Source organism: Ambystoma mexicanum, chromosome 8 (genome assembly GCF_040938575.1).
Source record: "Ambystoma mexicanum isolate Mex_15411 chromosome 8, UKY_AmexF1_1, whole genome shotgun sequence".
NCBI lineage: Eukaryota > Metazoa > Chordata > Amphibia > Caudata > Ambystomatidae > Ambystoma > Ambystoma mexicanum.
The window spans coordinates 594,836,962-594,853,402 of record NC_090929.1 but is presented as its reverse complement, the minus strand read 5'-3'; the positions used below and the strand labels follow the sequence as shown (position 1 = coordinate 594,853,402).

At 45.0% G+C, this 16,441-nt stretch overlaps 1 protein-coding gene across 6 annotated transcripts in view; it reads left to right on the top strand.

The window, feature by feature from the left end:
• PLEKHG5 (pleckstrin homology and RhoGEF domain containing G5) overlaps window positions 1-15,002 on the top strand; it is a 1,536,154-nt gene extending 1,521,152 nt beyond the window's left edge. For all 6 annotated transcript variants that reach the window (XM_069610302.1, XM_069610307.1, XM_069610303.1 and 3 more), the window contains 3 exons: window positions 1,374-1,528; window positions 7,419-8,462; window positions 10,358-15,002. In XM_069610302.1, coding sequence (XP_069466403.1) covers window positions 1,374-1,528; window positions 7,419-8,462; window positions 10,358-10,367 — 1,209 coding nt within the window. In that variant the 3' untranslated portion in view covers window positions 10,368-15,002. The remainder of the gene's footprint in view (window positions 1-1,373; window positions 1,529-7,418; window positions 8,463-10,357) is intronic.
• The last annotated feature ends 1,439 nt before the right edge of the window (window positions 15,003-16,441 follow it).

Here is a 16,441-nt window from a genome sequence, read left to right as displayed (position 1 = left end):
GGAAACCTAATTACCTAGTTTCCAATTCCTGTTGGTCATAGCAGCCAAACAGGAAGGAAACCCTCAATTCAAGTAAAGGGCTACGTTTCTTTGACCGTCGGCCTCAAAAACACCAAGTGGGACGGCATCCACCCTTTCAGCCCACTTACAGGTACCCTCTACTTATGCTCTGGCCACACTGCCTGGCTACACTGCATCTGCCTGCTGCCTTCTATGCTTTTGAACCATTGCCCCCTGGTACTCCTGCTTAGAAAAAGGCTATGGCACACCAAAGGCATAGGCGTTGGGCTGCTGCTTGTCCTCTCTCTGCTTTATATTCTACCCCATTGCAATCGAGACTTTACATAGCCCAGCTTCAGCAACTGGACATTCTTGGTATCAGACTGAATAAGCCTACAGTCTAATCTGACATTAGCCCCAGGAAGAGTGTTGCCAGCTAATAACACACGCTTGCACCACTAGCGTAATCCTGCCTTCCTTTACAGGCTCCTGCGGCATGCTCTCCATGCTGACATGTCATTCTCTTTATCTCCACCCTTCAACCCCCTCTTTTTCCCCCTCCCAGTCTCCTACATACCGCATCACGCCACTGACGGTCATCAACATAGAAAAGGGACTGATGCGTTTTTCTACGTTGCTTGGCAGCCATTTTGGTGCCCCCTTTTTTTTTAAACGGAATTTGATTATTGCTCTAGACGTGGACCGGCTCTCTAAAAAAAAATACATATATATTAGCACTGTGAAGGATACAAATCTCATTAATCAATGCTTTGGTGGGTGGACGTGGCTCTTTTCTATGCTGCATGGCAGCCCTCTAGCTACACCATTTTTAAAAAGGGAATTTGGTTAGCGCACTAACCCTGGACACGATTCCCTTTAAAAAAAAATGCAAATATTAGCATCCGGAGCCAGCCCTGTGGTGCTTACCATTAATCAATGCTTTGGTGGGCAGGCTTTGCTGATAACTGCACTACACCGTCGCCGAGGCCCTTTTTTTCCGCTAACATGGCTTCTGCTAGCAGGCCATCGCCACCCAAGCCCGCCCCATATAATTCATTAATTCCACATTGTTCCCCTAGTTCATGTCCTTTCTCCAATAAACAAACTATCTTCATTTTATGAATCGTGTGATTTTTAGGACTGGTAAACCCTCTCCAAGCAGTTCCACTGAGTGTGTGCTCTGGAAAGCAGACAATCAATCGCTGCCAACTCTGTGTGTGTACACGCGCACACACTTGTGGTCGTGTGCAAATGTATTTATGAAACATATTTTGTATAAAAGTACATAATAACATATTGTTAAGGTCGTATCTGTGCAGACTCACCGTAGATGTTGAAAGCCGACCCTGAAACATCTTGTGCCTTTCCTTTAGAATCTGCTGCAGCGCCTGCGCCTGCAAGAATGTCAGCGTAGCCAGCAGCAAATGCAGCAGCTCCAGGAGGAGGAGGACATGGAGAGTGGGACCTCTACCGCCAGCTCGCCCACCATCCTGCGCAAAAACAGCAACAGCCTTGACTCGCAGCGAAGGTGCGTTTCTCTAACAAGCCTCCTCCATCTAGGGTGCGACTTGGCGTTTTGAGTCATTGCAGTGGTGTTTAGATCAGGGATGTAAAGGGGAATTATGCTAAAAAAATGTTTGCTTAAGTCCCTCTTTTCCGGAGCACAGGGAATGGCTCTTGCCATCAGCCTGACCCACCTTGGCATTCAACTTCTCGTCCGGGAAGGCTGGCTTGGATGGATTGATGGCAAGCTCAGTCAGTGCATTCATGAATCGATAATACCTGGGCTGACCAGCTGGCATTTCATTTCGGACCTTAATGAGGGTCGCATTATGGACCACCCTGCTGGGTAATCTAACTATATTACTACCCGGGTATTCCAGAGAGAAATGCGGGTGCTGATGTGGGCATGAAAATATACTTTTTCTCCCAGATTCGCACTTTACTGCTGCTAATGGGCCATGCTAGTCCTGTTTCATCGTTATTAACACACCAAATGAAAAATGTACACGGTCCAGGAGCAGCGGGGCAGGTGAAAACATGGGAGAAGGTATATGATAGGTTATTTATAACTTGCTTAATACCGAGAGGTTTCTAAGCGCGGACCCGGGGATCGAACCTGTGTTGCTCCATGTTGTCTCGCTTCCAAGGCGAGCATGTTGCCCCTGAGCTATCCTCCCAATATATGAAGAAGGACCTAGTGATGAAAAAAGCTGCGCAAGGGAGTGGCCAACAACTTACTCTGAACGTGGACCTTTACTGGCAAATTAAACCTGTACCGAGCAACCTGATTGGTAGTAGCCGCACCCACCCCTGCTGCTAGTAACGTAGATTCTGCAGTGGGCGTGAAATTGTAGCTTAATAAATGCACTGCACATTGTGTACACGTGTATTTAGCATTAGGTGATTAGCCATTTCAGAAAACCTGTCCACGTGTTAAAGTACTATTTTTTTTTTTTTTTTTGAATAATTTTTTTTTTTTGTGTAAAATTGACAATTATTTTAGATCACAGGTCACACTTAGGTCCACTGCCGCGGCTGCGTGATTTGTAAAGTCTATTTAAAAACGGAAAGGAAAACACATTTGGCAGCACAAAATGTGGTAATAACTTGGGGAAGCATCTGAAAAAATGAGAACCACGAAAAAAACGTGTCCTTTTTATTAGTTTGGTCTATTAGGTGGTGTCTGCATCACCTATAAGCCGAAATTATTGCATTAGAGTATAGGGAGAATTGGCATAGGAAGACGGACACACAGCCAGCCTGTAGGTGCAGTTTAGTCATTTGTCCACCCACAGTACGTTCGAATCCCTATGGCCATTCCAACCCAGTTCCTGCCCAAAACGACACTTCATGGCATCTCTTTGAGTTTCAAGCCTTGCCATCAAACTTTGAACTTGAAGTCCCTGTACTTGTTTTTTCAAAGCAGTCTTAATGACTTAATTGGAGCTGTAAACTCTGGTGTGATAACAATGTCTTAACCAGGTCTGCCACCAGCCACTCGATTTAGAAGCACTATGCAGGCCCTTCACTGAAGTCCTGTAAAAAAACAAGCATTGACAAATGCACAGTTGTGGCTTTTGTATTGATATTAGGCATTTGCAGGCACTGCTATTAGATGCCCAGGTGCCATCGATAATACAGCTACGGCTCTGCCTGGCAAGTGCCCTTTTCATGCCTACATAACAGCCCAAAGCGTTGGCATTTCCAGTGCTTGTTTTTTTTCAAGACTTTATTAATTAAATACGTTGCATAAACAATACAAATGTACCAGGTCATACTCATTCAGATACACATTGGTAGAATAATCTCTAAAGGAATAACAATGGAGGGTAGAAGTCAAAGAATAAAATAGGAAACAAATAAAAGTAAGAGAAAATCCAAAATCAAAAGAAAACAAGAATCCTATAATGTGACTAATGATTAAACATAAAGATCATTAAATGCCTGCCAAATCCTCTTATATTTGTCAAGCTGATTCTTTGCATTAAAGGACATTTTCTCTCTCTTTGACAGAAGAGCCACTCTGCAACCAATCGTAAATATTGGGGGAAGTGTTTTTTTTTTTTTTCCTCCAAAATTTCAAAATGTGTTTCTTGGCAAGGAGCAGGGCTCTATATGCCCAGAACATTTTACTAGTAGACAGTCCCACGCCTAATGAAATTAAACCTAGCACACCAACAAGTGGATCTCTGGGTATAGCCAGACCCATAACTGAAAAACACCATCCCAGAAAAGCTGTATCTTACCACAGAACCATAACACATGGAGCCTAGGGCCCATCTTTCTTTTACAGTTCCAACATACCTACATTACATAACTCGCTTAGTTTCATCTTTCTGGGGACCAGTACAGATAATGGTTCAGTCTTTGTTGCATGTATCTCGAATCTAAATCCACCTTGTATTTAACTGGACCTGTACAAATGTGGTACCACTCAATATCTGAGAATGAGTAACTCGGATCCGAGTCCCAATGACCTCTACCACGTTGTGATGGCAACTGAGACGCAGAAGGTGCTCTCAATTTATACAAAGTAGATGCAGATGAAGGCAGGGCTTTGAAAGGTGTACAATGGTAGGTGAAGAGTGCAACGTAGCATTCAAAGGCGAAAAAAGCACAGCAAAAAGTTCCCGTAGAGCATTATACCGTCATACTTCAGACGCTTTCAGCTTAAATTTAAACCGCAGGAACTCAAAATTAACCATACTTTGGCCATCGTAAACCTGCCCAATGTTCCAGATCCCAGCTCTCTGCCATGTAATCCACGACAAAACACTGTTATTCGGTTTTATGGCCTGATTCTTCCGTAAACTGGAGTCCGCACACAGCAAATATTTCTCATCCCTAATCTCATTACAGTTATGCTATTCTCTCACAATATGCTTTACAAAGGGCGGGGTAGTACCAACAGGCAACCTCTTATCCATGAACAAAAGAATATCCAGAGGGGTAGGAGGAATGGAGTACTTCTCAATTTCAATGCAACCTGCACAATTAATGTGACCAGACCCCAACCGATGGCGTAACGTGTGCAGAGTAAATGCAGAATGGTAACGTTTTATGTCAGGGTAACCAAAGTCACCCAACTGCGCCGATTTTTGGAGGACATCTTTCGGGACACGCGCCCGGTTTCCTTCTCCCCACACAAACTTATCCAAGGGCATAGTGATCATTTTTAAAAGATGATTCGAAAGTGGTATGGTGGGGCATGCTAAAGACATACAAGAATTTTGGAAGGATGGACATCTTCACTACATTAACTCGACCCCATAGGGATAGTTTTAGCTTCTCCAATCTACAGCAAAGACTATGAATGTCTGCAATTTTCAGGCAAATATTATGTGCAAGACAGGACTCAACATCCCAATTCACATGGATACCCAAGTATTTAGAATCCTGAATCAGCCCGCATTTCCCTACCTGCATCAAACACCCCCCTATGGCATGGGAACTAGATAAATCAAGCTCTTTGCCACATTAACTTTATAATGAATGAATTTACCAAACTCCTTCAAAGTTGATAGAAGCTCTGGGTATGATCGCTCTGGATTCGAGATCAGTACCAAGAGGCCATCTGCATACAAAAGAACTTTGGACACATACTCCCCAAATGGAATACCCATTATATTTGGATGTTTGGATATTTGGATATAGGGTGAGAGGTTCAATTAATAAATCAAACAATAGCAGGGATAAAGGGCAACCTTGCCTAGTACCTTTCAGGATCCGAAAACACTTAGAGCGACTCCCATTGACAGCCACAGTTGCCTTTGCAGCTCTATAAGGCTCTAAATAATCCAGTACTTGCTGCTGCTTGATATCGGATGAAGATTCGCATGTTTTGCAAACACCTGCCATCTAGTGGTATTTTCTGGTGTATATGTAAAAGCTTTAAAAATAACGAGGGCTTAGGTAGAGGCAGTTAAAGTCTGTATTAGACGCCTTTTGATTTTGTTGGCAACCTCTGAATATTCAGTGATTTGTCACCATATTCAAAACATGTATCTGCCATTGTGTTCTTTCCAAAGACCAGCTACTTCTCATTTAAATCGGCGCCCAGATGCCTCCGGGTTAGGTGCGCTATACAAATGTCAACATAAATAAATCTAGCTGCGCCTGCTGGCCAAAGTGAAATATTCCGACTACATAACGCATGCATGCTTACTGGCAAAATGCAGATACAATATTTGCAAAGAGGGTTTTTTACTGACACCCTCGTACTTTTGAACGTCGTTTATATTTACCACCTTTAAAAGTAAATAGATTTAGGTGCTTTAAAATGGATTAAAAGTGAACCTGCAAGGCTTAATTGGAGTGAATGTAGGTCTATCAATGACTAGTGTTTTCATTCTCTTTGGCAGCTGGTATATTTCTTTGAATAGTTTCTTTAAATGGTTGGATATCTGCACTGCAAAATATGAAATGGTAAATTCTCTGCACTGCTTTTCTTGTAATAATTTGCCATTTATACAGCGCTGTACATAGATTTTCATATCCAATTATTATCAATGAATCCACGTTGGTACCAGTGTAACAACCTCAGATTTGTACCTGTGACCTGCCGATCAGAACAGATCTCCGCAGCATGTAGCAGTTAAACCGCTGAGCTATCTTACCAGCCTGCCAATCCATTTTAAATTGTCTTCTTTCTATGAAAACAAAAAAAATGATTCATTAATATCCTGAAGGGGGCGCTGCCAATCGGGAAGCTCGCAATGCGAGCTGTATTGACGTCTATAAATGTTTTTCTAAGCAGCCTGAGTGCTTAAGGCCTGTGCTCCCTTCCCCTCTCCACACTCACCCCTTATTAACGGTGTACCTCACACAGGGTGCTTGCAGGTGTGTTTTGAATAAAGAAAAAATAAATATTAGCGCACGGCACTGCAGTTTAAGTCCATCTAGCATGTTGATGTCCCTGACGTCATCAACATGGAAAGCGGACTTAAACCGTGCTGTACCAGGCCACAAGGTAAGATTTTACTCTTAGCACTGTGGTACGTGGGTGCTAATGTCGATATCGCCCACAGTGGTGGGCTGACTGCACAGGTAGTGGCACCGTCGCAAATGTTAAGACCCTCACTTCTCTCTGGCCTTTTACTTGCACAGCAGGGTCCGCCCGCTGCCGAGGTTTATATCAACTCATGCAGGTATTCCATCCCAAGTGTTATCGGCCCACAATGTGTGCCCTTATTGAAGCAGAGAGAGGTAAATAACCAGGGTAAGGGACAATAACACCGCCTTCGCCTCAAGAACTGTCATTTTTATTATTGTGAGGATAAATCACAAAAACAGGTTAGAAACAAAAGCTGGAGCAATTGTTCCAAACCTTGCACTGAGCTTTGTCCTGGTGAAATGTTTGGCTAAGGGAGGGTGCCCATTGAGGAATGTTAGGAGCATCGAGCTTTATACAATGGTGCTTTGCTGAACCATTGTTTACAATGGCATGCCAACATCCAATGTTAGGAGGCATTCTAGCCCTGGGTGAGGGCTGCAACAGGTGTTACTGGCCCACATGTGTTATAGATCTGAGGTGAAGCCAGGGGGTGTAAACGAGGGGTAGGCGAAAACACCTGCTGCAGCCTTCTTCCCCAGGGTTGGAATGCAATTATAGTGTTGCTAAATCACAAAAACGGGTTGAAACATGTTACACCTTAAAGAAAACGGTTGCAAAAGGTGCTCAACCATTCAGTGGGCATTGCCCTGGTGGATATTGGCATAGCTAGACACTGAGCAATGAAGCAGGATGTTGGGAGGAGAGAGAAATTGAGCTTTGTAACAGTGGTGAAGGCCTGCATACACATTTCCCACAATAGCCCTCCAACATTCCAATATATGCCGTAAAGTATAGCCACATGTATATAATCCTACCAGCATCTGAATGCAAACAATTAATATCATGCATCTTTTTGTTTCAGCCCGTCCGACAGCTCTACGGAGACCATATCAGTGGTTGTCATAGACGCTAGTGAAGACTTGTCCTCCCCAGAGAACGAGCGTGGACCGTTTGGCTCTCAGTCGGATGAAACCTCCATCAGCACCACAGCCTCTTCCAGCACTCCCACCCGGGAGATCTATGAAGCAGGCGAAATCCCTGAGGCGTGCACTACTGCCGCGGACTCCAACAGCTTAGCTCTGGAACCCGAAGGCTGTCGATCGTCTTCCATCGACAGCGCCTACGGAACCCTCTCGCCTTCTTCCATTGAGGAGTTTGCAGAGCAACAGCACCAGCAATCGGCAGATGATGATCGGGAGTCCACACAGCGTTCGTCGTCTCCGAAGCTCCGGCGACGGACACCGGTTCAACTTCTACCCTGCAAGTCTAAAGTTCTGAAGTCCAAGTCCGAGGCCAATCTTTTGCACTTAGTCTCCGTATCCTTAGAATCTTGCATCACTGAGGAGTCTCAGCGCATGCAGAGCAAAAGTTTAAGTGAACTTTACTCCATGCCAGCCCAGGAGGCACATATGGTGTCTGAGGACGAGGATGAGGATGAGGAGGCGCCGCAATGCGCACTCACAAATGGGTACCAAAGGACTAGCAGTGTGGGAAACACTGGAACAGAACAGGTTGTGAAACCTAGCACCCAGACAGACTGCACGGACAGCAAAGTAGACCCTTCCTTGAGCAGTTGCAGTAGCAGCTCCTCGGACCTTTCGGAAGTAGAAGACATACGGTTTGTAAAAAGTATTGTTTACGCAACAGACGAGGCACATTTACAAAGTGCACTTGACGAAAGTGGACAACATGGCAGTTTTAAGCCAGAGGAGGCGGACGTAACGGTGAGGGCTCATAGTAGTTCCTTCACGGAGCAGTATGCGGTCGATGGGACGGAGGCGGAAATAGCTGGGAATTCCAGGCGGACAATGTCGGAGCCACAGGCGGCACAGCACAGGAAGCTTACCTTGGCCCAACTGTACAAAATCAGAACCACTCTGCTTCTCAACTCCACTCTCACAGCCTCGTAAGTATCTTGCTTCTGATCTCTAACCCCGGCTCACAGTGACTCTTGAGTATGATGTGCAGTTTGTGCACCGGTTGTCTGTGTTCTTGTAGGATTGCATGCATGTCAGGTTGCCCTAACTCCACGGTAAAAATACACACAATAAAATATTGATCATACTCAGACATAAGTCTGAACTCTGGTCATTGCCACTTTCTACTTTGCTTTCCTCCCAGTGAAATAGACTGAATGCTAGCCCGTTTCCGCTTCATGGATCAACCACCACTGGTGAGCACTGGTCTTCAAGCCAATGTAGCGGTGCTGCAATCTGTGGCATGATGTGTAGACCAGTGGCACCTGAACTGAATCCAGAGTCACGATTTAAATCCTGCAATAGCGGTAGAGCAGTGTCGGTGTATCTGCATTATCTCCGTTGGTGGTACTTGCACGCAGGAGAGAATTGGCTATTGGGCGATCTTAGGGCCTGCGTAGACATTGTGCAAGCCGTGCTGGCTGTTTAGCGATGGTTTGCTCCCTATGCTTTTATGCAAAGGTAGAAACGTGCCATGCACACAATGGACCTGATTTTCTCAGCAGTGCCTCCCTAAAGTGTGCATGTACCTGCCCGTCCCCCACACCACATCCATGTGTGTTATATTCTTCCCCACGTCTTCATTTGCAACAATGTTACACCCACTGTCTTTGCTGTACCGCGTTGCCTCACTATGCATGCACCATCCCTGCAATATTAGGAGCTCCAAAGCTATAATGGTCTATTGCTATTTTCTGAATGCAGAAGGATAGCACATAAATATGCATTAACTATGTCCCGTTGCTCACATTGTTAATTTGCACAAAAATATATATAGGTGGTGGCACTGGATTTCTTGCTCTTCAATATTCCTGCTGATGAGGCTCCTCCGGCACTGAGACGGGGGGGGGGGTGTCTGTTGTTCTCCTTTGCTGCATCACCCCCCATCTACGCGTCTTTGGCATCTTTACTGGGTCAATGCAAAAAACCCAACCTTGTGCATAATTAGACCACTGAAGCTTAGTGCTGGGTGCTTGATTTGATTGGCTGGGAGGCGGAGCCTTCCTGGAGGGGAATAGAGGTGTTGGGATGCAAGAGGGCACATTTCTAGTGCTCATGTAACAAGGTGCCTGGAATATTGATTGTTAATTAAAATGCCTTGAATTCAGACCTTTCATCAGATTGCTCTCTCATTGGCTGAGAGCACTCCCTTGAAAGTGCCCTCATTTCTGGGGAGCCACTCTGGCACACATGCAAAGATTCATTACGAGGGAGGTTTGGCGATGAGTGCTACCAGTGGGTGGCGGCAAGACTCTATTCGGGCTCTCCAAGTGCTCGTCCGTGCTCTGAGCATGCTCCCACCAACCTATGCGTGCTAATTGGGGAACTTTAGCAGCACTTTGCTTTGCTCTTGAAAGTACTTTAAGCGTGCTAGCCCAAATTTACTGAGCGCGTGCATTCGTGCACATGTTATAGTCCTCACAGTGTCTCTTCTCCTTCCCTGCAACCTTTCCCCTTTGATGCCCCTCCCCATTATCCTCATGCAATGGGCAAAGTGCACATTAAAACACGGCAGATATTCTCTACATTGTGACAGGGACATAACGTCTCTTTTTCCAATTGATTTTTTTTTTAAAAGATGCATAAAAGGTGCATCCTCTCCCATGCACCTGTGCCTTCTCAATGTCACTGGGCCTAGTAAGATCACTGTTTTGTTCTCCCTTGTTCCCCTTCCTTGCCTTGTCGCGCTCTGAAACACTTGTGTACGAGCGCGATAGAAAGAAAATATCAATAATCATGTACATGTTGCCCAAACGGAAAATGTATCGCAACTGTTCCGTCATAAGAAGGTCTAATATTTCTGTTCTTTTTGTCTGTGTTTCAGGGAGGTCTAGGAGATGGCAAAGGAAAACATGGACCCAGATCCAGGCACATTTCAAGATGGGAGAGGCGGGAACTGTACATGTTCTAGAACAATGCAGCAGGCGCGCCCAAGGCACTTGCGCACTTGCATCTGCACGTAGGACCGTGCTTCAACGATGCGGCGTGGTGCGTTCGATCTGCATGCGTCGTTGTGTGCGGACCCAGCGAAATATAAATAAATATATATATAAATATTACAAAATAAATATTAACAGATTTATTTCGGTTCAGGAAATGGAGAAAAAAAATCGGAAAGAACTTTGTCGGGCAGCATTGAACTTCCTGGGACTCTGTGACGCGCAGAGCGCGATTATTTGCACTTGGAGCAACTAAAGAACTAGTAGATGAGGCTTGCAAAAGAGCATTTGGAGCAAAAGTCTTAACGAGGAGGCCAGCTCCTTCTTGGAGGTTTCCGGAAGAGGACACTAAGATCAAGCAACCCGCCGGACGAGGCCCAAGTCCGGCACAGTCGCAAGATTTCAAAACGAGGCACGATGAAGACCGGGGGAGGGGGAGGCGGAGGCAGAATGGTGATGATAACCGAGGCCAGCATTACTCAAGGGTTGACTCTGGACACTGTTTTCCGCAAAACATCACAAGGCCTTTGCCACTAACCATTCCATGGTAGCCATCTTTGCTGCTTGTTGAACAGTGTGAAAAGATATAGAAAGCATGTCCAAATATAAGTAACCTTTATGTTTACGGCTTTAAGTTGGGTGTCATTGGGGAAATCCACATGGTGCTGGCCCTCCCATGGGTTACTGAGCGCCCTCAGACTTGAGCAGCGAGCAGGTGTCTGAATCAAGTCCATTTAGAATGGCAACTTGCCTCGATGATCTAAGTCATGTAAAAATGCCAACTCTTCACTATTTTAAGCAATGTCTTTTGGCAGTGAGGGAATGCACTAATGGTTCCCAGTATGAAAGTGAGCCGGTTGCGGAATGTACCCATTGTGGGATGAGTATGGTCGCAGAAAGTGCAGAGGATAGTTTGGTGAATGAGAAACGGGGTGAGCCGACTCTAAGCTAGCGTGGACAGTGTGTGAAGGAACTGCCTAGTGGTCTTTAAACGCTATGCTCATGTAACAGGGAGCCACCAAACCAGATCTGGTGCACCTTGTATAGTTTGGCTTGGAGTTGGCTGGAGATGGCGGTCACTCGAGAGGAAGAAAGCACGTTTACCAATCCAACAGGGGCGCTAACACGTCTTCTCATCTGCTAGTAGTCCACTCTGCCACATGGAAAGTGTCCTTTCCAGCCCATGTCTTCCAAGAGGTAGACACTTCCACCAGCCTCACAAGATTGGTAGAACCGCTTTCATCCTCCGATAACTTTTGCAGGTGGGCTAAAGGCATTTTCCAAAGGTTTTATAGTCTTCTTTGAAGTTGGAAATTGTGCCCAGGTCTCGGATGGTTTAAGCAACGGAAAGTTTATGCAAGTTAGTATAGCACTTTTATTTTTATTTTTTAATCAATGTTATTGTTTTCACAACCGCACTTGCACGTTCCACATTTTCCCTTTTGATAAGGTGTCTGCAAGCTCTGGCACACTAAATGTGTGTTGGACTACAACTCCCATGTTTCATTACCATTGCCTACGCTGGCTAAAGGTGGTGGGAGTTGTTGTCCATAACACACAGCAAACACAGGGTTGATGACCCCTGTACCCTAGTGCTAATTTAATGAGTACCATTTGCCAAGTGAAGACAATCTGCTTATGTAAGAAATGTCAGTGTAAGATGGCTCTCCCTCATTCTGCCCACGGCGCTCTTCCACAGCTGTTGGTAGATTTCTCAAGCTCTTCTGAAAAGTAAAATTCATATTGAATGTTCTATTTGTTCACCCATTTCAAGTTGCACGTTTGAAGCAACCTACTTGCACAGTTCTTGCTGGCTGTAGGTTAGCATTGCAACAAGTACATTATGAATAGCTGCACAGAGATTTCAATGGGCGGGCTATGCTGTCAGTGCATGCTTTTGGAGTACCCCAGAAGAAGGGACCCTAGACGTGCTGGGCACCAGCTGCTTTTCAGAGAGACGAATCAGAAATGGTGAAACGGTTCCCAAAGATCTCAAGATGAACTAGTCCGAAGCCTTCCAGTGAAAACACTCACAGTAAACCAAATGTAAAGCACGTTCTTGATCACCTGTAATGAGAATTCCTACCCCACTCGTGCTCCCTTAAACACTCAACAACAGCCCACCCCACCCTCACTTGCATATAGATTTAAACACATCCTGCTTTTGGCCCGCACACCCTGATATGGCTTAAAATGTAAGCAATTTGCACCCAATCTGTTCCATTTTTATTTTTCGGTTGACTTTAAGAAAACAATATTTGTATTATGTTTATTCTTCAGTAAATGGCAGCACTATATTCTTAAGACCAGTGAAGGCACTCGGTTACACAACACCTAAGACTGGCGGTCCCACGACAGCGTTCACCTTTGATGATGGCCGACTCGCTCGAATGCCATCCCTTAAAATGTTTAAGACTGGCTCGGACCCCCCTCCCCCTTCCCTAGAATTTAGATCTTGGTTTGAGGCAGGTAATCTTGGAGAGCTTTCTCAGGGGGGCAAAAACCCTGAGGATTTCCCACTCCAGCCAAATCTGTGTTTATCGACACCCATTTACAATCACACATTAGTCTGAAACAGACGAGAGTAGTCTCTCTTGCTTTTTCTTAATCAAAGCCTGGTTAACTGTTGTATTGCTTTCCGAAATCCCTCCTGGAGAAATATTGGGCGTCATTATGGGTCCAGTGGTAACCGTGCTAGTGGTGCCGGCGTGTCAACACCGGGCTCATAATGATTTACCGGTGCCTGAGAGTATTAGTGTGTAGTTCCGGAAACAACAGTGCCGGTAAGCCTACCGGCACCGTTGTTTCTGGACCGGCGCACTTGAAATGAGGCCCATTGTCTATATGACTTAGATCTGATTCAACCGAAGATCCTGCTTCAAGCTTGTGTGGCACACATTTTAGCTGCATATATACCTGCAAAGCACAATGTGTTCCCACAAGATACTGTATAATTAAAGTCTCCTGAAGTTATTCTTTCATTAAATTGATTTAAATTTAGTATTTTTCTTTGAGTTTTTTGGCCTCCAGCAAAGCACCCTCGTAGTAAAAGACATTTAAAATAACGAAGCAGTGACTGGTCTCAGCCTGCCTCCCTTCCCAGAATGCACTGTGTGCATTCATTGTTGGGGTGACATCTGTCCTTTTTGATTTCTACTCCTATTAACCATAGAGACGGGTGGCATGAATATATATACACGTTGGAAAGCAAGTAGAGAATTCAGATCCCCAAAACTCCTTATGATCTGTAGATTTCCAAAGTAAAACAAATGGAATACACCAATAAAAAGGATATAGCAAAAGAAAATCGCAGTGGAAAGAAAAGGTAATTTAAAGAAGGGGCTCTATTACAATCTTTAATTTTAACCTACATCACACCAGCCTAAAGAGCCGAGTTTTCTCAGAGAGTAGTCGCCAAAATGAAGCTTGGAGAACACGTAGGCATCATGTCTTGACTGGTCAGTCCCTGCCATTGTCCTTGTTTGACCAACAAGGACAGAGAAGCTATGCCAACTAAGCAAGGGGTGGCGCATGTGACCATTGCATTTTTAAAATGCTTGAGTGGTACTAACAAGCGGGAATAGTAAAAAAAAGAAAGAAGAATGGCAAATCGAATTCATAACACTAATGAAACTTCATTCAGCCTGTGTTTAAGGACTGTACACACCTGTACATTATGTATAAGGTCTGACTACGTGTTTGCGCCGCAGCTCGCCATTTCTATAGAACAAGTGTACCTTCTCTCTTATTCAGCCGCTTGGCTGTTCTTTGTCATGTTTAGCACTGAATACAATCTTTACTCATGAAGTCGCTCACCCACACCATCACATACTCCCTTTACCACGTGATTGAATTTGTTGGGACTGTGACACCTTTCTTTTTCTTATCAGATTGTGGTTTACTTTGCACTGAACAATGAGGGGGCACTATTTGTGGGCACACAGTGCATTTGTTCTGGTGCGCTGCCTTCACACGGGTAATATGTCTTCCTGGCGCATAGGTCTAGTCCTGAGCTAAATCCATAGGGGAAAACAATCGTATATAGATTTTTTTAAAGAGAAAATGATTCTTGCTCCAAAGGGTTTGGAGTACCATGTGGACCCAGTACTTCCCCACTGCCTGTACATATCTGTCATCAGTGTCTCAAAATGCAATCTTGGCATGCCATTATAAGTTTATGTTGCCTAAATCAGATGTGTAGTTCAATGTTAAATATTAGGAACGTGATGTTTTTGTGTATAAAGTTGCAATATTTATTAAGCTTCTGTTTTATAAAATACTTATGTACAGATTTTTTTTCAAAGCATTAACTGTAAATGTTCCTATGCCAGTTGTGTATTAATTTTCTATGCCCAACAGTATGCACGGTTGGTGAAATGACTCAGTATTTTTTTTTTTTTTGGTCGCTCATTTAGCCTCTGGCCCGTGTTCATTCAATACTAATATAGCAGCAATGTACCTAACATTGTACAACTTTCTTCATTGCAGCATCATTACAAGAGCCTAATTAAAACAACAATGAGCAATTTATTCTCTCGCCGTGTCATATTTTAATGTTTCCCGAAGATGGCGAAGTTGCGCCTTCTTTCTGCAGGCTACCATTGAGTAGCAAGCTGTTTTAAAAAAAAATCTGGTTTGTGTTTTCCGTTTTTTTTTCTTCAATACAAATGTTTGTACGTTGTCCGATTCCACTGTCCTCCTTTTATTTCAATGGGAGGATTCCTGTCTTAAAATTAGGTGGGCAGGACTTGCCCTGACCATCAAAAGATTGTGCCTCCTGTAATTTGCATATGTAGTGAAATCACAGAAATTGACATCACACAATTGATCTTAGGAAGTTGCATTAAAATAAATTGCCAGGAGTGAGAAATGCACTTTATGATGTCCAATGTTTGAACAGTCATTACTTAAGCAATGTGACCCGAGCGGCGGGGGCATTACAGACACAGATAATGCCCCGGAGCCCATAGTTACCGCAAGGGCCTTAACGAAGGCCCTGGGGCATTACCTGAGTCAGTAATGCCCCCGCCGCGAGGGTCATATTGCTGTTAGTACCCCGGCCCGCATTATGTGCGTCACCGGGGCACTAAAAGCATTTTTTTCTGTCCCGAAATGCTGCAGCGTTTCGGGACAGAAAAAAATAAAAATAAAAATAAAAAAAGAAATGACCAAGAAAATGGCCACCATGGAAAGGGAAAACGGAATCCTTTTTCCCTTTCCATGGCGGCCATCGGGAGCGGACGCGCTGGGAACACAAGTGTTACCAGCGCGTCCGCTCCCGAAAAAGGATCACAAAGAAGGTTGGTGGGGTTGGGAGGGCGGGAGTGGGATGGGAATAAAATAAATAAATAAATAAAGCGTACCTGTGTCCCCAGCGAGGGACGAGGGAAGCCTCCAGCCGTATGGAGGCGCGGAGCGGGGATGGCCCCGCTCCGAGTCTCCACACGGCTGGAGGCTTCCCTCATCCCTCGCAGGGTAAGCAGGAACAAGAAGGTAAGTGGGGGTAGGGGGAGGAGGGAGGAAAGGGAATTTAAAAAAAAAACCCTTACCCGAGTCCCCGGCGGGGGGTGAAGGCAGCCTCTCAGCCGCGGGGAGGCCGGAGCGGGGATGGCCCCACTTCCAGCCTCATCATTAGCTGAGGGGCTGCCACGCCCCCCACCGAGGACAAGGCGGGTGGAATCCTGGCCGAAAATCGAAGGATTCTCGGCCGGGTAAGGACCCGGCGAGAGCCAATCAGAATGTGTGTTGCATTCTGCTTGACTCTCGCCGGGTACCAATATATGATATGATGGGTTATTTATAGCATGCTTAATACTCAAGAGGGTTCGAAGCACAGACCCAGGGATGGAACCTGTGGTGCTCCGTGTCATCTTGCAAAGTCCCCTCCATCACTTATAGGTACTTCTCATGCTGGCAGATTAGGTATAATGAGATAAAATAATTTGCCCGGGCGCGCACACTTTGAAGTG